Raw genomic sequence first — 23092 nt, forward strand, 5'->3', positions numbered from 1 at the left:
CCCACCCGTTCCGCCTGAGGAAGCTCTTGGCCGCAAGCCACCAGGCTTCCAGGCAAGGCTGGAGCTTCTCGGCTTGCTGAGGGTGCAAATCTTGCTTCCTCTCGAACAAGGCTCTTGCCACCCCTGGCCTGATGGGAACGGTGGGCGGGAGGCTGTGGGTCCTTGCCTGCTCCAACCCAGGGCCCTGGAGAGCCCCAGGGCCTTGGAGAGCCCCAGGGCCAGGAGGCATGGACAAAGAAAGATGGGGTGGGCTGAAGATGGAGTCTCAGGCCTGCCCCGCTGTGTGTTGATGGAGAGGAACCCCACCCCGAGGTTGGGGGGGGGGAGTCACGATGCACCCCGACCTCAGCTGACTCTGGACATGGGGGGTCCGCCAGCGCCCGTGGAGCGCCATACTTTGTACCGGATGTGCTTGTTTTGACAACCCGCTTCATCCTTAAGGATTAAGGCAGGGATCAGGGAAGGGCGGGGGTGGGGTGGGGGGTGGCGTCCTGGCCAGACCTGGAGGGAAGGGCAAGGATTGAAGTGGAGGGAAGCAGGCCAGAGGTCCCCACAGGAATGTTTGGGGGCAAGTTGAGAGGGGAGGTCTAAGCCCGCCCGCTCCCCATTTCCAATATGCAGGCAATGGGCCGTGGGAGGGGGCAGTGGGGAGGACCACCTGGATGGGGGCTGGGACGGGTTACTCTGGGCATCGCTGGGCACCTGTGGGCACTTCGTGTGTCTGTGCTAATATACAGTTCTGGTTGTGAAGGGGTGAGGCTGTGTGAGTCTGGGTGTTGAGGAGGTAGGACTGTGTCTCTCAGAGTGTTGGTGGTTTGTGACTGTGTTGAGGGAATGGGGTGTGATGACTGTCTTCGTGTTCCAGGGTGTTTGTGGATGTCACTGGCAGGGCTTCTGTGTGGAGTGTGGCCGTGTGACAGCATGTGTGCCTCTGGGTGTTGCTGTTGCTAGGGTCGGGGGGTGACCGGCTAGATCTCGGGGTGTCCAGGGGGTGCCACTCCTTGTGTCTTGGGTGTATGTGGTGTGTACCTGTGGGGCCTGTCTTGGACTGTTAGGGGGGGTCTCTGGGTGATGTTGGGGTGTGGCTGGGGGCTGTGTCAGTGGTAACAGTTGTGTGCACCGCTCAAGGTGCTGAGTGAGACTACATTTGCCAGCACTAAGGGGTGTGATGGTCTCTCTCACAGGGGGCTCTATTTCAGGGTGTTAGCGTCAGTAACTGTGGGCCCATCTCTGGTGCTAGAGGTGAGACTGTCTCAGTGTGACGATGGCTGAGCCCAAGGCACGTGGCTGCTGCTGAGCTGGGAACAGGCCATGACGGTGGGGCGTCTCAGGGCGTTAAGGGATATGATTGTGTATCTTCAGGTGTGTGACCGTGTGTGTGCCCCTCAGGGATGCGATCCTTCTTCTCAGGGCAGGAGGTGAGGATGCAGCTGAGTGCCCACAGGTGTGGCTGTCTGTGGCTTGGGACGTGTGTGTGCTCATCACATCCTAAAGCAGGATCTAGGAGACAGTCCCCTGGTCACCGATCTTCCCGGTTCCCCTGCCCCCCTTCAGCCTCCTCCCTCTTCCCTCCCAGAGTTTGACTCGCTGCCCTTGCCTAGGCTTTAAGCCCCTGTGTAAATAATGGGCGGATCTCCTGGTCAGGCTGGGCATGACCCAAGCTGGTCCACCCAGGGCACTGCCCACCGCCACCCACCCAACATGCATGAAGGTTCTGGCAGGGCAAGGGGGTGCTGCTGTCCCCACGCAGGGCTAGCCCTCCAACCTTGCGGCCCCGGTGGGGGTAGTAGCACCACTAAGCCACCCCGGCCTGCCCTGGGCGACACTCAGGTTTTCCACTGTTTAGATTTTATCCGCTTTATTAATGAGGTAGGCGAGAGGCCCACGCCTGGGAGGGAATGGGGCTGCTCCCGCCCCACCAGTGGGAGCGGGTCACGGGGGCCAGGCCAACTTCCCAGAGCCCCCCTTACTCAGGGGAGCTGGGGCCTGGAGCGGCCCATGACCATTGCCAGGAGTACAAAAAGGGGGTGTCTGTCACCCCAGGCCCCCTGAAGGCGTGCGCTGGGTGGAACGGCCCCTGGAGGCTGGAGCGGGCAGCGGGAGGAGGCTGGGAGCGAGGAGCCGCCCGGGGAGGGAGGGAGGGAGGGAGGGAGCGGCCTGTCGGAGAGCTCGGGCGCAGCAGGCTAGGGCGCAGCAGGGCAGCCGGTGCAGCGGGGCAGCAGGGACCAAGCGGCAGGCGATGGGGACCCTGCGTCCCAGGCAGCTCCGGGTAAGAAGGCTGGGGCACGAGGATCTCCAGTGGGGGAGGAAGGCATGAAAGGATGGGGCCGTGGCTCCCCCAGCCTGTCCTTCCTGTGTTCCTTGATTCTCAGCCCATCTCTCTGTCCCTGTTGATCTTACTGTCTGTCCAGCCTCCCTTCCCATATGACCTAGCAGGCAGTTCTGACCTCTCAGCCCTCACCAGGGGCTATCAAGGAGTGGGTGGTGACGGGTTAGCCTTGAGGCCTCTGGGGCAGGGACATGAAGCTGGCAGGAGCGGAACTGTGGGCATCCAGGGTGAGGCAGCAGTGGGCAGAGGTAGGGCCTGGGTGAGAGACAGAGATGGGAGTGTGGGAGACAAGGATGGGGCTCTGGGGATAGGGACGGGGCTGTGTGGACAGAGATGTGGCCAAGGGGACAGGGATGGGTTTATGGGAACAGGGATGTGGCCCTGGGGAAAGAGACAGTGTGGCGGGGAGAGATGTGCCCAAGGTGGCAGAGGTGGGGTTGTGAGCATCTAGGATGGGACTGGAGTAAAGGTGACATAGTGATGGTCAAAGATGGGGCAGTGGGGTCAGATGGTGCCCTGGGATTAGAAATGGGTCAGTGGGGGGCTTCCCTGGTGGCGCAGTGGTTGGGAGTCCGCCTGCCGATGCAGGGGACACGGGTTCGTGCCCCAGTCCAGGAGGATCCCGTGTGCCGCGGAGCGGCTGGGCGCGTGAGACATGGCCTCTGGGCCTGCGTGTCCGGAGCCTGTGCTCCGCAACGGGAGAGGCCATAACAGTGAGAGGCCCGCGTACCGCAAAAAAAAAAAAAAAAAGAAAGAAAGGAAGAAAGAAATCGGTCAGTGGGTATCAGATGGGGCCGGGGGCCAGGAATTGGCTGTCAAAATGGGAGGTGGGTGTCAGAAGTGGGTGGGTAAAGCCCAGAGGTGGGGTCAGAGACAGGTTAGGCTGAAGCCAGGTGACCCTGGTGGACAGGGCAATGAGGGGAGACTGAAGCCTGGAGCAAGAGATGGGCTGGTAAGAGGAAGAGGACAAATGGATCAGGAATGGGGCAGCCAGAGTCATTTGGAGTTGCCATGTACAGAGGGTCCATAGAAGAACTCCATGGAGGGTGAGATGGGTCCTGATGATCTGAGATGGGACCACCAGCTGGTCCCAGGCCAATGGTGGAACCTCACCTTCCCCTCCTCTCCTCTCCCCAGCCCCACCCCCGGCACCTGACATGAGCCCTTACGGGCCCCTCAACCTGAGCCTGGCGGGTGAGGCGACCACGTGTACAGCACCTGGGGCCTCCAACGCCTCCGCCGGACCGCTGTCGGACCTGGCGGGCGCGTCGCCCGCGCTGCCCATCTTCTCCATGACGCTGGGCGCCGTGTCCAACGTGCTGGCGCTGGCACTGCTGGCGCAGGTCGCGGGCCGTCTGCGGCGCCGCCGCTCGGCAGCCACCTTCCTGCTGTTCGTCGCCAGCCTGCTGGCCACCGACCTGGTGGGCCACGTGATCCCGGGTGCGCTGGTGCTGCACCTGTACGCGGCGGGGCGCTCGCCGGCCGGCGGCGCCTGCCACTTCCTGGGCGGATGCATGGTCTTTTTCGGCCTGTTGCCGCTGTTGCTGGGCTGCGGCATGGCCGTGGAGCGCTGCGTGGGCGTCACGCGGCCGCTGCTGCACGCAGCCGGCGTCTCGGTGGCCCGAGCGCGGTTGGCTTTGGCCGCGCTGGCCGCCGTGGCCTTGGCCGTGGCGCTGCTGCCATTGGCGCGCGTGGGCCGCTACGAGCTGCAGTACCCGGGTACGTGGTGCTTCATCGGTCTGGGCCCGGCGGGAGGCTGGCGCCAGTCGTTGCTCGCCGGCCTTTTCGCCGGCCTCGGCTTGGCCTCGCTGCTCGCCGCGCTCGTGTGCAACACACTCAGCGGCCTTGCCCTGCTGCGCGCCCGCTGGTGCCGCCGCTCTCGACGGCACTTCCCGGCTGGAGGCTCCGACAGCCGCCGTCACTGGGGAGGGCGCGGACCCCGCCCGGCCTCCGCCTCGTCCGCCTCGTCCGCCTCGTCCGTCGCTTCGGCCTCCGCCGCCCCCGGCGGCTCCCTGGGCCGCGGCTCAGCGCGGCGAGCCCGTGCCCACGATGTGGAGATGGTGGGCCAGCTCGTAGGCATCATGGTGGTGTCGTGCATCTGCTGGAGCCCCCTGCTGGTGAGGGGCGCACATGCCCCTCCAACCCTGCTCCTTCCCACGCCCTCCGTGACCTCTCCCACCCTTTTCCATCCTGGGTGGGATACCTGGGTCCTCTCTCCCTGACCCAGCCAGGGCACTGCCCCCTCGAGGCCCCACCTGCCAGAGTCCACCCTTTGCCCTCTTCCTCTGACGTCCCACTCCTCCTCCCAGTCCCCGTATCTTACTCCTTCCTGGGGTCTTTGTAGTTCACCCGACCCAGGCAAGGTTCTCCTCCAACCCCACCCACCTAAGTGCTTCCATTCCCTAGCTTCCTTCCACCATCACCACCCCTTTTCTCTTCTCCCCTTCAATCCCCTGTCCTTTGGGATACCTGGGACTTCTTTCCCGCCCAAGCACACACCCACTGAAGGCCTTTGCTTCTGCCACGCTCTCTAAGGCCCCCACTTCTTCTCCCCTCTCTCCACAGCTCCTTCCCAATTAGATTCCCATTTACCCTCCCCGTGACGTTCCGTCCATCCTCACAGCCTCCTTACCTTCAGACACTCTCCCATCCATCTCAGCCCTACCCTTCGCCGGTGCCCTTTTGTTACACCACCCACCGCTCACACTGTCTTCTCCCACAGGTGTTGGTCGTGCTGGCCATCGCGGGCTGGGGCTCCAGCTCCCTGCAGCAGCCACTGTTTTTGGCCGTGCGCCTCGCCTCGTGGAACCAGATTCTGGACCCCTGGGTGTACATCTTGCTGCGCCGGGCTGTGCTTCGCCAACTGCTTTGCCTCCTGCCTTCAAGGGCAGGTGCCAAGGGCAGCCCCAGGGAGCTGGGCCTAATGAGGAGCGCTTGGGAGGCGAACTCGCTGCGCAGCTCCCGGCACAGTGGCCTCAGTCACTTCTAGGCGCGCCCGGAGGCTAAGCCAGACCACCTGGGGCCGGCCTCTGCTCCGCAGCTCGGAGACTTCGGGGAATAAACGCTTTCTGCGGACAAGCCCGGGGCGGTGCGTCCCGTCGGGGCTGCAGCATCCTCGCGGCCGCGCCGGAGCGGCAGAGGTGCTGTGTACGCCTCCGGGGTGTGCAGTTCCGGGACTAGCCACGCGGCGGCGTAGAGACGCAGAGCCGGAGTCGCAGGAGCACGCGCACAACGCCGTGGCCGCAGTCTTGGGGCGGAGGCTCGGCTGGGAGCAGAGTGGGAGGGTTGGGGGCCGCTTTTCGCCCCTGCTGCCGTCATGAGTGGCTCCCGCAACCATTCGCTCATTGTGGCCCTGAGCTCCCCCACACAACCCCAAGTCCCTACCCCCCAAACCACGCCCATCACTGGCCTCTAACCTCGGAAGTTCCTCAACACAGCTCCGAGCCCCCCTCCCATGGCGGCCTGCCCATGCTCCCCACCACAGTAACAGCCCCGAGTCTCCACCATCCCTTGGCCCCTTCAAACGATCCCCCACCACAATCCAGGGCCTCTCCCCATCACTCCCTACGCCACCGGCCATCCATCACATCCCCTCCCAACTCTCCCCACCTCCAAGCACGCCCCCCACCCCCATTACTGCACAAGAACGGACGGAGATGCATGGATAGAGCAAATCCCAAAGGCCTTTTTAAAAACTGACAGCTCGGTGGGGGCAGAAGTGGGGGAGGGGGCTAGCAGCCCCCGGCCACAAAGTCGAAGTCCCGGAAGGCTGCCTGCTCTGTGGCCGTGAGGGGCCGAGCGTCGCGGGGTGGGCTCAGCGTGGGGGCCTCCCCTGTGAATTCCTCGTCGAAGTTGCTGACATCAGTGCGGCCCGCCAGCGTGGGTACGAAAGGCGGCGGCAGGCGCCGGGCCAGCAGGGCATCCCAACCCAGTGTCTGCAGGGCAGAGAGGGGAGAGGTCAGCAGGGGAGGCTCAGAGCAGAGCGCGGGAAGGCTTTGCTCCTTGCACCCTGTCTGGCCTTGGATCTGTGGGGATCAACACAGGCAGTCACAAGATGGAGGGAGGGAAAGTGGCGGGCCTGGGGGCTCAGGAAGGATCACCGTATGAGTGGGGGGAGGGGCCTGGGCTCATACACAGGGCAGTGCTCCCCCCCCACCCCCCCGCAGGCCAGCCTGGAGTGGATGTGGGTGTAGGAGGGCCAGTGAGGGTAAGGGAGGGGGAAGGAAAGGCAGGCAGGTGTCAAGGGGAGGTGACAGTGTTGGAGGTGAAGCCACTAGGTCTTGGGTGGGGGGGATGACTGGGTCCTGGTAGTGGGGGACTTCACCCTGAAGAAAGGCTGTTTTTTCACATCCTCTGCGTCCCTCTCGCTGGATCCCAGCCTGCGCTCTGGATTCCTCCGCAGCAGCTGGGGGGAGGGAGTTCTGTGTCAGTGTTCCTCTTCCTAGTCCCAGAGCCACTCCCCTGGCCCACCCGAAGTTGGGGGGGTCCTCACCCTGCGCATGATGCCAATGGCTTCAGCTGACAGGAAGCGGGGGTAGCGAACCTCATCGTTGACGATGCTGTCGAATACCTCCTCCTCGTCGTCCCCTGGGAACGGGGACTGGGGACAGGAAGAGCCAGGGTGAATTAGGCCCCTCTGGCCACACCACACCCAGCTCCACCCTGGGCTCCCGTTGCACTTTCACAAGGCTCACTTGGGAGGGTAAGTACCCCAATTTACAGATGCAGAAACCGAGGCTAGGGAGGCAAAGCCACCTGGCCTCAATCAGACAGCACATAGTGGAGGCCAATTCTGACCCCCCTTTCCCCCACCGGGCATATCCAGGTTACCAGGGACAGGCAGGGCGGAGCGGCCTGGGGCCTCACCTCACCGACCAGCATCTCATACAGCAGCACGCCCAGCCCCCACCAGTCCACCGCCCGAGTGTACGATGTGTCTGTCAGCACCTCAGGTGCCAGGAACTCCGGGGTCCCGCAGAAAGTGCTGGTCCGGTCCCCATAGCCCATCCCTGGGGGCAGCAGGGCCATGTGAGGTTATGGGGGTGGTCACAGCTCTAGCCCAGCCCAGCATGGGGTGGTCCAGACAGCCAGCCCCATCCCAGGACCAGGGTAGGGGATAACCCAGGTAAGGCTGGGGACTCCACTCCCTCCCCTCTCTGTCTAAACCCCAGAGGCCAGCCCCTCAGATCCCAGTCCCCCCACCGCTCATCACCCTCCTTGCAGAGGCCAAAGTCTGCAATCTTGACATAGCCCTCGGTGTCCAGGAGCAAATTGTCCAACTTCAGGTCCCTGTGGGGGAGGGGACGGGAGGATGTAAAGAGGGATGAGTGGGAATCTGGGTCCTGCCTGAAGCCTCAGCGTCCCCCAGTGGGCAGAGCATGCATGCACGGGCATATGCGCGCGCGCACACACATACACACCTGTAGACGATCTTGTGTTCGTGGAGAAACTGCAGCCCCAGCACCACACAGGCCGAATAAAAGCTGCAGAGAGAGGCCGGTGTGAGGGAGCTGGGCTTCCAGGAAAGGCAGAGGGTCACATAAGGCTCCCACATCCTCAAAAGCCCCCCATTACCCCATAACTCCAGGAGCTGGGGGGAGGCAGGGCCTGTGGGTGGAGGTGTGGGGTGGGGGACTAGGCTCACACGGCACGGGGCTCCGAGAACACATCACTGTGGATGTGCAACATCAGGTCCCCGCCGGCCGAGTACTCCATCACGAAGCACACGTGCTCTGGTGTCTGGAAACAGCCAAACAGGTTCACCAGAAAGGGGTGTCCCGCGCTGGTCACAGCCGCCAAGATCCGCTTCTCACACATCAGGCTGGGCGGGATGGGGGTGGGGCAGGGGTCAAAGACCACAGCAGCTCCCTACCACCGACTCGCCCACCCCCTAGAGTCCTCAATCATCAGCTGTTTGTCAAGGGCCTTGCATGGCTGTGCACACTTGGGCAAGTTGCTTCATGCTTCTGAACGTGCTAACCAGGCACCCAGAATCCATCCATTGTCCTAGTAACAGTCCTAGTAACTTCCCTCTGGGAAACCACCAGAGGGACTGTTCTTTCCCTTTGGAGCACCCCATCTCCCTGGCCAGGAATTGGCCCACAAAAGGGCAAGCCAGGCCAATGGGGCTCAATCTCAGGGTTTCTGCTGGAATTATTAAGGAAGAAGAGCTAAAGTCTGCAGATGAGCCTTAAACTGCTAGGGTGGGGGGCATCTCTGTCCCTGTGAGGGGACTGCAAGCAAAGCCCACACGGACAAAAGCAGAAGGGAGAGATATCAACTGAACACCTGTGTACAACCATGCCTGGAGGTAGGCCACCCCTGGACTTTTCTGATGCAGAGCAATGAATTCCTGTATTTGCTTAAGCCTAAATTGGGTTCCTGGTTAATAAAAGGATGTCAAGAAGATTGGGGACAATCTCAGGTATCTACAGGGGGCAGGGCACTGTGCAGAATGCTCTAGAGTCATCCTCTCATTCATTCCACCCGGCGACCCTGCAAGAAAGGCATTAGTACTCCCCTTTTCTAGAAGGGGAGCCTGAGGTTCAGAAGGGTGAAATGAACTCCCTAAGGTTTCTAAGCACATCTGTAGCAGAGGGAGGATCTGAACTCAGGGTCCTGACCCCAGTACAATGGCACCATTAATAGCACAGGCTTCAGAACTCGAGTCCCTAAGTTCAAATCCCAGACCTGCTGCCTACTGCCTATGTGACCTTTGGGCAATTTGCTCAAACTCTCTGTGCCATCAGCAGAATGGGGACAATAACAGTCCTTACCTCTTAGAGCCGTTGTGAGGAATTCGTTACTACATGTAAAGCACACGGTGGGTGCTTTCTAGGAGTCGTTATTATTGGAAGTATTGGGGTGGCCAAAAAGTTCGTTCGGGTTTTCCTGTAATACAGAAAACCCCGAACGAACTTTTTGGCCACCCCAATACTAGCTTAATAAGTACAAGTGACTGTTACGAATCACTCTCACAGCAGCTCCAAGGAGGGGACTGCTCTGTCTCCCATTTCCCAGAAGACCAAAGTTCTCAGAGGGCCTGAGCAGGGTCCCCACCTCTCCACCTCGTCTCGGGCCACAATGTCCCCTTTCTTCAAAGCCTTGATGGCAAACAGCTCCCCGCTGGGCCGGAATTCGGAGAGCAGCACCTGGAACCACAGTGGGCAGGGGTGGCCTTAGTGGCCAGTCCAAGGACCTGGAGGTCTGGACCCCCCCAGACCCCCAACTCCTTGCCCCCCGCCTCACCTTCCCAAAGTGACCCCGGCCCAGCACCGCCAGGAACTGGAAATCCTCGAGGGTCAGGGGTGACTTCCTCAGAGGGCTGTGGAAAGAGGAGGCTGGTGGGGAAGGGACAGTGGGCAGGGCTGGGGGGTGGTGGCCAGGGGAGGGGTGTCACCTGCACAGGGTGGGGCCTGGGATCTCCTGGGTCTCTGAAGGCAGCTCAGGAGTGGTGGTAGTTTCCTGGATCAGAGAAGTCTGTGGCAGACAGAGGAGGTCAGAGTACAATAACCCATAACCACAAGAGCCACCAAGGCTCTTGTCACCAATGTGATCTCACCTCTCCTCCCCCACCCCTCCTCACTCAATCCCCCTTCAGCCACCCTGTTCCATTCACTGTGCCCTGAACACACCAGGCGTGTTTCCACCCCAGGACCGTTGCATGGGGCTGTTCTCTCCACCAGGAACTCTCTTTTCCCAGCACCTGCACTGTTCCTCCCTCACCTGCTTCAGGCCTTTATTCAAACGTCACCTTTGAAGGTGGCCAGCTGACCACCATATTAACTAACTAACAGAAGCTCCAACGCTCCCTGTCCCCTTTCTCTGCTTTATTTTTCTTCCCAGCACATTCTATGCTGTATTTTATCATTTATCTACTTATTCCCTTTATTGGTATTAGGGAATACCACGGAGTGACCTAATTCTTTACATCATAAGCATATATAACTTTGAGAAGAATCAAAATTAGTAATTTAAGTGGGAAAAATTTACCTACTGGTCCATCATTCTCCACTATAGAGACAGTTCTAAAGATTCAATCAGTGCCAACAGGTGTACGGTAGGAAACACAGTCCTCTCCTGCCCCAGCTGCCCTCCCCAGAGCCAGCTGCTGTTCATGATTTCGTGGGTACCTTTCTAGATGTATTTTATACCATTCAAGCATTTTGGTGGCCGTGTGTGAATGTCCATCATAGATGTCCTGGACTGGAACTTCTAGGTCAAGGTAATGCCCATCTTTTTAACTCAGCCAGCTGTGCCGTCCGAAGGAGATGCAGTGATTCTCACGCTTTTCCTGCATCCTCCCCAGCGTTCAATGTTATTCAACTTTTGTATTTTTTTTTTGACAAACTCATCTAATTTAATGAGGCATCTCATTTTAATTTGATGCCACGAAGCATATATTATTGTTTCCATTTTTTTAGAAAACGAGGTATAAAGTGCACTCGGTGAGGTGGGCAATGGAAAGAGCTCTTACATACGAATCTATCCAGATGCCCGTCGCCTAGACCAAGGGTCGGTAAACTCCATGCTTTGTACAGTCTGTAAACTAAGAAGGATTTTTACGTTTCTAAAGGGCTGGGGGAAAAAAATCAAAAGAAGACTAATAGTTCACGATCCATGAAAGTGACAGACGTTCAGTAAGGCTTCCTGGCGCACAGCAACACCCCTTCACGTCTGCCTGTATCAGGTGTGGCTGCTTTCTACGAGAGCAGCATTGACTAGTCATCACTGTGACCTTCTGGCCCACAAAGCTGAAAATACTGCCTATATGGCCCTTTCCAGAAAAAGTGTGCTGACCTCCGACCTAGATCAAGATGCAGAACATTTTTATCATCTTTGCCAGGCTCTCTTGTGTCCCCCCTCCTATCAATAAACCCCCACCCAGAGAAAACCACTAACTGGACTTCCGTCATCGACATGAGTTTTAAGTGTGATCATTTTACAGGGCAGTGTACTAAACACAGAGAGGTGAAGCTGCTTGGCGTGAGTCACACAGCTAGGAGGCAGCAGAGCAGGGACGGGACCCAGGTGGCCTGGCTCCCAAGCTCATGTTTTTATCCGGGATAGAGAACAGAACCCCGGTTCTGGCAGAGGTGTGCTGTGTGACCAGGGAAGTTCCTGGCGATCTCTGGGCCTTGAGTGGCAGTGGAGGTCCCCTAACACTGCCCAGGCCAAGGGGGAAGCTCACCAGACTTGATGGGCTGGAAGGAGGACCCAGAGGGCTCTTCTGGGGTGAGCTGTCCAAGTCAACCCCGAGGTTCAGCTTCTCCACAGATATGTCGCTGCGGCAAAGGGAAGAGGGTGCATCTAAGACCTAGCATTCCGGGAAGCAACCAGAGGCAGCCGGAACTCCGGGGCCCTCCCTCCTTACCCTGTGGACCGAGCCTCGGGTCCTGGAGAAGCCCCAGGGCTGAAGGTGCCTGTGGCAGTGGCGTTGGGGATGAGCCTGCGAAGCAGCCGCACCCAGGTGGCGACGTCGATGTTCATCTGCCTAGCGCGCTGAAATGCCTTCCCTGGGGAGACAGGGGCGGGTGTCACCCTCTGTGACACTCCCAGGACCCCTGGTCTCTCCCCTGCCCCAGCCCATCCCCTCACCTTGCTGCTTGGAGAAGATCTTCTTCTGCCGTCGGAGCCGCGGTATCCTCTCAATGACAGGGTTGCGGAAGGTGACCTGAGGGAGGGGCTGGCGTGAGGACCCTCGCCCACCTCCAGGCAGCTTGGTGGGGAAGCCCTTGGGATCATAGGTGTGCACGCCCATATGTCTCGGGGGTTCTGATCGCTGTGGCATTGCGTCCAACCACAGAGTACTAGGCATCGTATTAAGGGGTCATAAAGTCAATCCGTCCTTCGACGGGACCACCTCCTGAAGTGCTACCTTGGAAAGGCAAGAAGGAGGCAAGCAGGCCCTCCTCCAGGGGTGGGGAGTGGGTCTGGTCCAACGAGATGCGCATACAACTCCAGCAAACAGGTCCTACACTTCACCTAGTGTCCCGATCGCCCGAGTGTGGTCCCAGACCAGCAGCATCAGCATCACCTGGGAACCTGCTGGAAGTGCAGATTCTCAGCACCGCCACCCCAACCTGGACCCACCGAATCAGAAACCCCGGCGGTGGAGCCCCGAAGTCTGTGTTTCAACAAGCCCTCCAGGTGATGCTGGCGCCCACCCACGTGGGGAAACCACTGGCCGAGTTGAATTCTCCCGACTCCAACGCATCTTCCAGAAGGTGCCGGAGTCACAGAACTGTGTGGCTTTATGGGTGTCCAATCTGGTCCCCTCTAGCCACATGTGGCTATTTCAATTAAGTAAGATGAAAACGTCAGTTCCCCCAGTCACACTAGCCACACTTCAACGGACTAGCAGCTACTGTATTGGATGACACAGATATGGAACATTTCTACCTACAACGGAACTCAACGATTGTAGGCTCACTGACAACAGAACTGCAGAAAGTCCTACAGGCTGGCGCTTCGGGGAGAACAAAATAGAATGTTATAAGTAAACCTTGAAGGCAAGAAGGACTGCCTCAGAACTTGTCCCCCGGGCCACCCACCTCTATCGTCCACTTGGGTTTTGGACAGTCTTCCTAATAGAAGAATAGTTTCGTGGCCCTACCATCTGAAGTCTGCCCTTCTCTGCTCCCTTCCTTCAGGAGTCCTCTCGATTATGAGATCACATAAGAATTTCCACCTGGATAGTAAAACAGCCCTTGAATATTTTCAGAATTTTTCTAGATACTTTTTCAAGAAAAAACTACGTGTTGGGAATTAGTGAAAATGTACTAATGTTTTTTTTAATTTTGAAAGCACTTTTTAGTGAAAACTTAGAGTAATATATATTTGGTCTCTGGCAACCAAGGAAAAGCTTCTTTCAGGTTAATCTTTAAACTCACTTGAACCCAGTGACTCACTTGGTATTTATCCCACTCCCGAAAACAGAGTTCATTATACAGCTGTATTTTATACTGTGCATTGTGAACTGTTTCTCTTTCATTTCTGATCTCTTTCACATGGTCTGATCTTCTTGCAAAGAGAAGCGGTATTTAAAAATCTAAGCAAGTAGCAAAAAAGAAAAAAACAAACACATTTCCTCCTGGGTTTAAGGACATGGGGAGACACACACATACACACACACACACGTATACATATAGACAAAAAAACAGGACACATGTATATGTTAGGGGCAAATCTGAAGAATTTTTGAGGATGATTCTGGTTAAATGAGGGCGCCAGTGACTTTCTTTCTCTGTGGCTCAATTCCTCCTCTATCAGATGTGACTAATAATGGTCCTGTTTGCACTGGGTTATTGTGAGGACTAACGAGTCAATGCCAGTACAGCACTGCGAACAGGGCCCAGCCATACTACAAGGGGTCAGCTAGGAACGTTACTTAGACTACGGGCTCTTCATCAGGGGACCCTGGCCGTGTCTGGAGACATTTTTGGTGGTCACAACTTGGAGCGGGGGGGTTGCTACTGGCATCCTGTAGGTGGAGGCAGGGGGTGTTGCTCAGCACCCTGCAGTGCACAGGACGGCCCCTGTAACCAAGAATGATCCAGCCCAAATGTCCATAGTGCCAAGGGTGGGCCACCCTGATTTGGACCCTAACCCTGACATCACTGTGGAAGGAATCTCTCTGCTCAGCTGTGGCTCTGGTGGCAATCTCCGTAATATGTTGCTAGGGTTTGCTTTTCTTTTCTAGCTTGACAAAATTTTGTTGTTGTTGTTTTTCTTTTTTTAATATCTTGTTTCAGAACAAAACCAATCCCAGCTTAAGTCATGCATTGATGTGACTAATTATATGTACTTTTCTGTCGAGATTCAGAGACCAGTGGAAAACCCATCTTCCCCTTCCAGAGCAGGAGATGCCAAAGCATTTTCTCAGGGTCGGGGTCAGGCTGTACCTCAGCCACCAGGCAGCCCTGAGGTTCCATGTCCAGCTGTACTTCATGCCTCTCGTTGTCCAAGAAATCCTCCAACTTCAGGAATTTGAGGGCACACAGGCCCCGCTGGTCCCGCCAGAACACAGCCAACTCCAGCTCCCGTGCCTCAAGGGACAGAAAGACGGCCGTCATTTGGGGCGCCCGAGGCCTCAAACTCCTCCTCCTCCAAGCCCTGTCATCCCCTAACCCAACTCACCCTCTCCAGCTCCAGGGTGAAGCTCTGGTCCCAGGCGTGGGGACCACACGGCTTCCAGGACGTCTGCCCCACCACTGTGTTATCCAGCTTGAGCACAGTGCTCACCTCACCTGGAACAGGGGTTGGGGTAGGCTGTCAGGAGATTCTTGCAGGCCGAGGGTAATCTCTTGTATCTTATTAAAGACATCTTCTCCTCCCCCCACAACATTCTGCTGTGCTATCTGACAAAGCTTTACAGTTCTGCCTGTCACATTAAGGCCTTTAATCCCTCTCCAGTTGATTTCTGCACGAGGTGTGAGGCGGGGATCCAAATTCACTTTTATGCTGTATGCAAGTTCCAGCAATATATTCCTAAGTATCTACCCTAGAAAAATGCAGGCAAGTATACATCGGGAGATGCATAAATATAATGCTTATATAACAGCCCTAAATTAGAAACAGCTCACTGTCCAGGAATTAATATATAAATTTTAATATAGTCTCTTTAGCTAAACCATGAAATGGCTGAATTCAATTTACCTAAAAAAAGACAGCAATCTGACATGCCTCATGACATGGCAAAATGAATGAACTCCAGTTTCATGCAACGATAGGGATGAGTCTCCCAAACAATGTTGACTGAAAGAAGCCATTACCATAAAATACATTCTGTATGATTCCACATATATGAAGCTCAAACACAGGCAAATTAAGCTACGTTGTTTTGAGACGGTACCTGGGTGCTAAAACTACAAAGCAAAACAAGGAAATGATAACCGTGAGAGTCAGGAGAGTAGCCACCTCTAGGACAGAGGAAGGGGCTGGAATTGAGGATGGGGCATGAGGGGGCTCAGAGAATTCTACTTCTTGACCTGGGTGGTGGCAACACAGATGGCTACTTACTCTATTGTGATTCTTCTTTTATTCATACTTTTAAACATGTACGTATTAGCTTTCTTCACATTGTGGTAAAATTCACGTAACATAAAATTTACCATCATAATCATTTTTAAGCGTACAGCTCAGTGGCATCAAGTACGTCCACACTGTTGTGTAACCATCGCCACCATCCATCTCCAGAACTCTTTTCGTCTTCCCAGACTGGAACTCTGTCCCCACTGAACAGTAACTCTCCGTTCCCCCCTCGCCCTCAACCATTATCTCTACGAATCCGGCCACTCTGGATCATACACGTGGAATCATGTACTACTTGTCTTTTCATAACTGGCTTATTTCACTTAGCGTAATGTCCTCAAGTTCCTCCATGTTGCAGTATGTTTCAGAATGTCCTTCCTTTTCAAGGCAGAGAAATATTCCATTGCATGGATGGACCACATTTTGTTTACCCATCCATCCGTCAACAGACACTGGGTTGCTTCTACCTTTGACCATTGTGAATAATGCTGCTATGAACATGGGTATACCAATATAGCTTCGAGACCCTGCTTTCAACTCTTTTGTATATTTACTCAGAAGCGGGATTGCTGGATCATATTGTAATTCCCTGTTTAATCATCTGAGGACCTGCCATTCTGTTTTCCTCAGTGGCTGCACCATTTTCCATTTCCACCAACAGAGCAGAAGGGTTCCAATTTCTCCACATCCTCCTTAACAGCTGTGTTTGTTTTGTTTTGTTTTGCGGTATCCATCCTAACGGGTGTGATGTACTAATTTTTGAGAATGTTACAAATGTGGGAAATCCAGGACCCCCCACCCCATCTCATCCCTCCAGACCCTCAATGCCCACTCACTGGTGTTCTCGGATTCCGCTTTGAGACTGCTCCGGCCACTGAGGCTTCCACTTCGGCTGTAAAGGCCCCGGGCTGGGCGGCTCAGGAAGGGGGTGCGGCTCTCAGGGGTCCCAGGCACCCCCACTGAAGGTGAGGGGTTCCAAGGGATGGTCTCTGGAAGGTCTCTGCAGCCCACTACACGCACCTCCAGGGTCCCTGAGAGAGGAGCAGGCTCATGACGGGGGAGGGGGGGTCACATCTGGGGCAGGACGAGGGGAAGGGCCTGCAGGTAAAGTGGGCATGTGCAGAAGTGGCCAACATGCAAGTGGGAGGTGGTGAAGGACTGTCAGGGTGAGGCAGGGGGTCTGATGCAGGGATGGCTGTGTCCGGAAGTGAAAAACATGGGACAAGGGGAGGGGTGGGTCAATCTGGGGAGGGGGTCTGGATGCTGGGGTTTAGTAACAGAAGAGAGGTTCAGGGTGTAGGCTGAAGGTCCAGGCGGTGGTGAGCCAGGTAGGACTAGGAGTCCGGGCTTAGATTCGGCGGGCTGATCTGAGGTCTGACACTGGGGCTGGGGTCTATGGTAGGGCTAGTCTGGGGAGGTAGTGGCTGAGGGATCTAAGGAGGGAGGGGCTGGCTAGCCTGGGCGTTGGGGGACAGAGGTTCAGGGCTGAGGGTTCTGAGAGCAAGGGACTGTGAGACTGGGCTGGGGGACTCTGGCTGGAGAAAAAAGGCAGGGCCATTTGGGGAGGGGTGGCGAAAGTGAGGATGGGGATGGGGACAAGAGTCCCTCAGAGGGCAAGGCGGGGTGGGAAGTCCAGGTGCATACGGCTGTCTGGCATGGGAAATGGGGCCCAGGTCCAGAGGGCTGGGGTGAATGGAGAAGGGAGGGAACAGTGGGATGGGAGTCCAGGGTTGGGGAGAGTGGAGATCCCGGTTGGGGGTCTCGGGGCTGGGGGACTCAGAGGGGTCAGGAGTCCAGAGCTGCGGGAGGTAGGGTCCGGATTGGGTGGGGGACGTCGGGACCCACCTGTGAGCGGCGCGGGCTTGCACAGGGTGCTATAATGCATGGCGGGGAAGGGCCCGGCCAGGCGGGCACTGAAGGCTGAGGACGAGGCCGCAGCAAGCTCCTCGCGCAGCAGCCGCCCCTTCGGGTGGTCAGCGGGCAGCTCCCCGAGCCGCCGCTCCAGCGCCTCCCGAAGCAACCCCAGCTTCTGGTTGGACTCGGTCAGCTTCTCCTGCGCCTGCGGTGGGAGGAGCCTGGCCGGGCTGGGGGCGGGATCCAGCACGCCCCTCCCCAAGTGCAGACCCAGGCCCCGCCCCCAGACTGGCTAAGTCCTACCTGGAGCTCCTCCCTGGAAGCCCAAGCCCTCAGCCATTTGGGTCCTACCCCTGGGCTCCCTGAAAATGAGGTCCCACCCATCGCTGAAGCCCTACCCCTCTGGGTCGACACCGCGTCCCTCACCTCGCTGACAGCCTTGCGGTCTGGGGCTTTGGCAGCGCTGAGCAGGCGCAGCACGTTCTTGGCGCCCTCCGCCACCGCGTGCTCGACTCGGAAGTGGTGCCGCAGCTCCTCGATGCGCAGCTCCATGGCCCCCAGGTCTGGACTCCCTGTGGGTGTAGGACACGAGGCAGTGAGGCTAGCCTGGGCCCAGGTCCAACCAGCCCGGTCCCAGACACGCAGCCATCTGCAGGAACAAGCGCTGGCCACAGACGGCCGTCAATATGCATCACTTTCTCCCAAGGTGAGGGGTCATGGTGATACAGTCACACTGTCACCCACAGGCAGACGGCCACACTTCCACCCAGATGCTGTCCCTCTTTTATCCAGACGCTCTCACACCCACATGGACAGTCCCAGGGATGTAGTTAAGCTGTCACCCGGGGACAGTCATATATACAGGCACACCATTAACAAAGTCTTAGGGACAGATACATTGTCAGGGTCCCACTTCATCCCCAGGGACTGTCGCAGGGATACCATGGCAACTGGATAGGATATAGTCACACAGACACAGGAACACTTAAAAAAAAAGAGTAACTTTCATTCATTGCTAATGGGAATACAAGTGGCTTTCCAATGGAGGCAGTTTGGCCATTTCTATCAGAATCACAAATGTATTTACCCTTTGATTCAGCAATCCCAGTTCAGGGACTTTATCCCATAAAAAACACCTCTGCAGGGACTTCCCTGGTGGCGCAGTGGTTGAGAGTCCGCCTGCCGATGCAGGGGACACGGGTTTGAGCCCTGGTCCAGGAAGATCCCACATGCCGCGGAGCAACTAAGCCCGTGCGCCACAACTACTGAGCCTGCACTCTAGAGCTCACGAGCCACAACTACTGAGCCCATGTGCCACAACTACTAAAGCCCGCGCACCTAGGTGCTCCGCAAAAAGAGGAGCCACCGCAATGAGAAGCCCGAGCACCGCAATGGAGAGTAGCCCCCGCTCACCGCAACTAGAGAAAGCCTGTGCGCAGCAACGAAGACCCAATGCAGCCAAAAATAAATAAATAAAATTTTTTTTAAAAAACACCTCTACACGGTTATTCACAGCCTTCCTTCTAAGAGCAAAAGATTGGAAACAACCTCATTTCCTCCAGCAGGGGTCTGGATAAATGCATAGTGACCACCCACCCCATGAAATACAATGTAGTTGGGAGAACAGGAACAGTGTCACACAGACGTCGTCACACTGTCACTCACAGGGTGACAGTGGCATTATCACTTTGTCACCAGTGTAGGCACTGGAACACACACACACACACGCTGAGGAACACACACTCTCACAAAGATGCCATCACACTGCCACATAGGGATATTGTCACAGTGATGAGGCTATTACATAGATATATGCCTTGTCAACCCCCAGCAAAGGGACACAGTCACAAGGACAGAGGGAAATGGTCACAGAACATAAATACCCTTATAGGACACAGTCACAGAGTGGCAAAACTCCCAGGGCTCTATCTCCAGCCCAGGGAGAATCAGAGGAACACAGTCACACTGCCACACGGATAAGGCATAGGGACAGGTAAAGAAATGCCACCATACTGTCACATAGGCAGGGCAGCATCACTGATACCCACAGACACAGAGGCCCAATGGCACAGGGACAGGCACAAGGATACACTGTCACCCCGGTGCAGGAAACTTGTCACTCAGAGAAACAAGGCCACGGTCACCCTTATCCAAGGCTGTAGATTCCAAGGACGGTCTCGCTGTCCTGCACAACGACCTAGACTCAGACGTGGGCACTCAGACAGTCACAGTCACCCACAGCTGTGTGGCACCCACCGGGACTGCTGTCACATGTGCCCAAACAGTCATCAAGGCTTTTACACTTATGGGGACAAAATCAGGCTGTCACCAAAAGTTACAATGTCACCCCAAAGCACAGGGACGTGATCATACCATCACACACTGTCACTGAGAAGCCCCCGTAGGCATTCAGAGTTCAGACGAACAACCACACAGTCACGCCAACACCTCCCCGCTACAAAGACACACACATTGTCACCCGAGTTCCAAGCCCTATTGCTATGGACTGCATGTTTGTGTCCCTGCAAAATTCGTACGTTGAAACCCAACCGCCAATATGATGGTATTAGTTGGTGGGGCCGCTGGGAGGTGATTAGGTCATAAGGGCGGAGCCCTCATGCATGGGATCACTGTCCTTATAAAAGGGACCCCAGAGAGCTCCCTTGCCCCTTCTACCAGTGAGGATGCAGTAAGAAGGCAGCTGTCTATGAATCTGGAAGAGGGCTCTCACCAGACGCTGGATCTGCCGGCGCCTTGATCTTGGACTTCCCAGCCCCCAGAACGGTGAGAAATAAATGTCTGTCGCTTACATGCCCCCATCCCCAGTCTGTGGTATTGCGGTACAGCAGCCCAAATGCACTAACACCCACCAAGAGCTGACACTTACCTCTCGTGGTGACACAGAAACTACCATAGTTACAGGGCAGGATATTATTACGGAGGAGCTGCGGCACCATATTATTACGGAGGAGCTGCGGCACCATGATGTTATTATGTATTGTGTCCCCATGGTCAGCATCACTGACACACATCAGTAGCTGATACACTGACACACATCAGTAGCACAGATAATCTTCTCTGCACACAATACATCAAGACCTGGTGACAAATTCAGGCTAACAATGGGGTTGAGACACCCCCAGGCATTCATACACTGAGACACACAAAGGAACACACACACACCGTGGACACCCACAGGGGCCAACGTGACAAGGCAACCACCTAGTCCAGGGGTCCGCACATTATTTCCGTAAAGAGCCAAAGGGTAAATATTTTTGGCCTTGTAGACCACACGGGCTCTGTTGCCACTCCTTGGCCCTGCTGTTGCAGTGCAAAAGCAGCCTTAAGTGATAGTAAATGAACGGGCATGGCTGGGTGCCAATAAAATTTTATTTGAAAAAAAAAAAAGGCGGCAGTAGATTTGGTCCAAGAACCGTAGTTTGCCAATACATGATCCCATGCAAATCTGAAATAGGACAAAATGGGAAACTGAGGCCTGGCAAGGGTCAGGAATGGGCTCCAGTCACGTGGTGAGTCACAGCACCCACCTCCCTGCCTCAGAGAGGGACCCCTCGTGGGGCTGGGAGCTGAACTCTCCAGGGTGGAATGCAGGTGAGGCTTGTTCAGGGCAAGGGACTCACCTTGGGCCTCGTCTGCGGCCGCCTGGCTCTCCAGCTGGCAGGCCTGCAGCGCCCGGCGGAGCTGCATGCGGATGATGTCAATCTTGGTCTTACTGTCCTGCAGCATCTGCTGGGCCGTCAGCAGCAGCTTCCGGTCCTGGAGGCAGAGATGGGCCATGAGGGAAAGGCTGGGCAGATGAGGGTCTGACCACCAGTCCTGCTGTCTACATCGTGCAGGCCCTGGGTGACCCTGTGACAGAGCATTCATGTGTGGGTGTGATAACACGTGCCTCCGTGTGTTCCTGGGTGCTGATGGGAGATGTCGCCCGTGGCATTTGAATCCTGGCTCTGCCGCCTAACAGCTGTGTGACTTTGGGCAAGCCGCTCAACTACTCTGGCCTGTTTGCTCATCTGCAGGAAGGGGAGTACTAACAGCACCAACCAACACTGGGCTGAGGATTAAAGGAGCTAACCTGTGTGGAGGGCTCAGAGCCGTGCCTTGCACCAGCAGGCACTGTGTTTGTGTCAGCTGTCAGAATGGCGTGCGTGTGTAAGTGTTCCCCGTGGTGGGCGTAGCCTTGACTGTAGCCACGTGGGTGAGTCCAAGGGTGACTGGATGTGAGACAGTTGCAGTAAGTGGAGTCCCGATGTTTGTGTGTGCAGGTCAAGGCACAGCGATGACTGGGCATAGCCAAGGACCCCGTGTTGTGTACAAGCACCGGACACTGGTTGTGGATTTTTCCATCTACATGGTGCTGTGTTTCAAAACCAGGCACTGCTAACCTGTGGTCAAAGAAGTCTGTGTACTGACTGAAGGGGGCAGGAGGGAACCCTTTCTGGGTGACAGGAAGTGTTCTGTATTTCGATGTGGGTGATGTGTACCCAGATAAAAATTCATTGGTCTGTACACTTAAGTTTTCTGCACTTTACGTCCATTTGTTACCCATCAATAAAAGGTAAAAAAAAAAAAAAAAAAAATTCTGCATGGCTTGTGCCCTCCCACATAATATTCGCATTTGTGTGTGCACACAGGCATGGGTGCTCTCTGGGTCTCTAGCTGTAGGTCTGACTGTGCTGTGGGTGTATCTCTGGGTGTTGGTGCAAACCTGTGACTGTGTACTCAGTATTGGTACAACTGGGGGAGCACCTGTGTGACAATTCTGGTCTCTGAGTGTGAATTTAATAATGTGTGTGTCTGTGTGTCTAGGCGGTCTGTTGGCCTGTGCTGTGTGTCCGGGCGTTATACGATGGTGTGTGTCTCTCTGTATCTAGAGGTTGCTCTGGTAGTCATCCTCCACGTGCTTATGAGCGTTGTTTCTGATGTGACTCTAGACCTTATGACGGTGCATGTGTGTCTGTGAGTCTCTAGGTGCTGTCGTGACCATGGCTGTGTCTCTAGATGTTAGGACGATGATATGTGCGCACCGAGGTGTTGATCTGCGTGTACAAGTGTCAGAGAGAGACCGCCAGCAGTGAGAGGCTGCGTGTTGCCCTGACCATCTCTGGGGGTAACTGAGTTTGGGGGGACAGTCTCTGCCATGTGTCTGTCTGACATCACCCACAGTTACCCTGTTTCCCATATGCCCCCATGAGCTGACCGCACCCCAGTCCTGCTGCAAAGCCACCCATCAGCCCCTCTGTCCCCAACCCAGAGGACCCCAGACTCCCAAGGGAGCAGATGTAGGTGCCACCCTGCCCCCCCAGACTGTATGCGCTTGCGGGTGTACATGCACACGGGGCGGGGTGCACTCGCGCTGCCCCCACCTTAGTGCTGCCGTTGCTGTACGTCTGGATCATGTTTTCCGCCCCCTGCTTCACCTTCAGCTCGATGGCCAGCTGCTTCTCCAGGCCGGCCACGCGACTCAGGTTGGTGGCTGAGCAGGCTGGGCCACCTTCACAGGGGGACTGGGGGGCATCTGGAGGGGGTAGATGGGGCAGAGTCACCGCGGCCCTCACCTCCATCTGCCCAGGTGGTTCTGCCCCAGCTGAGAGGATCCACCCCCAGGGCCAGGGAGAGGAAGAGCTGGGGACCAGGGTCCAGAGGGCCCAACCACCCCAGCCCTCGTAGGGAAACCCCTGCAGGACTGGGGCAGGACCAGCACGAATGAGCACAGGCAAGTGTCCAGGTGTGCGCTGGGTCCTTGGTGCTGGTGTGACTGTATCTACCTTCGTACGGAAGTCCCCAACTACTTACACAGCTGTGTGGGCATCCGTGGGTGTGGCGGTGGTTAGGTCTGTGACCCGCAGGGTGTTGGCA

General features: G+C 56.4%; 2 protein-coding genes across 3 annotated transcripts in view; one reads left to right on the top strand and one right to left on the bottom strand.

The window, feature by feature from the left end:
* Positions 1–8735, top strand: PTGER1 (prostaglandin E receptor 1). The gene is made up of 2 exons (XM_004277415.3): positions 1–4446; positions 5052–8735. Exons 1-2 carry the CDS (start codon positions 3487–3489, stop codon positions 5316–5318), a joined length of 1227 nt encoding a protein of 408 aa, XP_004277463.1. The 5' UTR covers positions 1–3486; the 3' UTR covers positions 5319–8735.
* Positions 5995–23092, bottom strand: part of PKN1 (protein kinase N1) — a 23569-nt gene continuing 6471 nt past the window's right edge. For both annotated transcript variants that reach the window (XM_004277417.4, XM_004277416.4), the window contains exons 3-22: positions 22600–22751; positions 20857–20992; positions 17642–17787; positions 17207–17420; positions 16198–16392; positions 14468–14577; positions 14233–14376; positions 11927–12002; positions 11703–11844; positions 11520–11613; positions 9729–9808; positions 9578–9653; positions 9389–9480; positions 7974–8150; positions 7750–7812; positions 7542–7618; positions 7196–7338; positions 6822–6929; positions 6654–6734; positions 5995–6264 (exon numbers count right to left, since the gene is read on the bottom strand). In XM_004277417.4, coding sequence (XP_004277465.1) covers positions 6061–6264; positions 6654–6734; positions 6822–6929; positions 7196–7338; positions 7542–7618; positions 7750–7812; positions 7974–8150; positions 9389–9480; positions 9578–9653; positions 9729–9808; positions 11520–11613; positions 11703–11844; positions 11927–12002; positions 14233–14376; positions 14468–14577; positions 16198–16392; positions 17207–17420; positions 17642–17787; positions 20857–20992; positions 22600–22751 — 2510 coding nt within the window. In that variant the 3' untranslated portion in view covers positions 5995–6060. The remainder of the gene's footprint in view (positions 6265–6653; positions 6735–6821; positions 6930–7195; positions 7339–7541; positions 7619–7749; positions 7813–7973; positions 8151–9388; positions 9481–9577; positions 9654–9728; positions 9809–11519; positions 11614–11702; positions 11845–11926; positions 12003–14232; positions 14377–14467; positions 14578–16197; positions 16393–17206; positions 17421–17641; positions 17788–20856; positions 20993–22599; positions 22752–23092) is intronic.

This window comes from Orcinus orca, chromosome 3 (assembly GCF_937001465.1).
Source record: "Orcinus orca chromosome 3, mOrcOrc1.1, whole genome shotgun sequence".
Lineage (NCBI taxonomy): Eukaryota > Metazoa > Chordata > Mammalia > Artiodactyla > Delphinidae > Orcinus > Orcinus orca.

Excerpts from the sequence above, each read along its gene's own strand:
- PTGER1 (XM_004277415.3), top strand. The coding sequence starts at position 3,487 with ATGAGCCCTTACGGGCCCCTCAACCTGAGCCTGGCGGGTGAGGCGACC. Across the intron at positions 4,447-5,051 it reads TCTGCTGGAGCCCCCTGCTG|GTGTTGGTCGTGCTGGCCAT; the intron begins GTGAGGGGCGCA and ends CTTCTCCCACAG.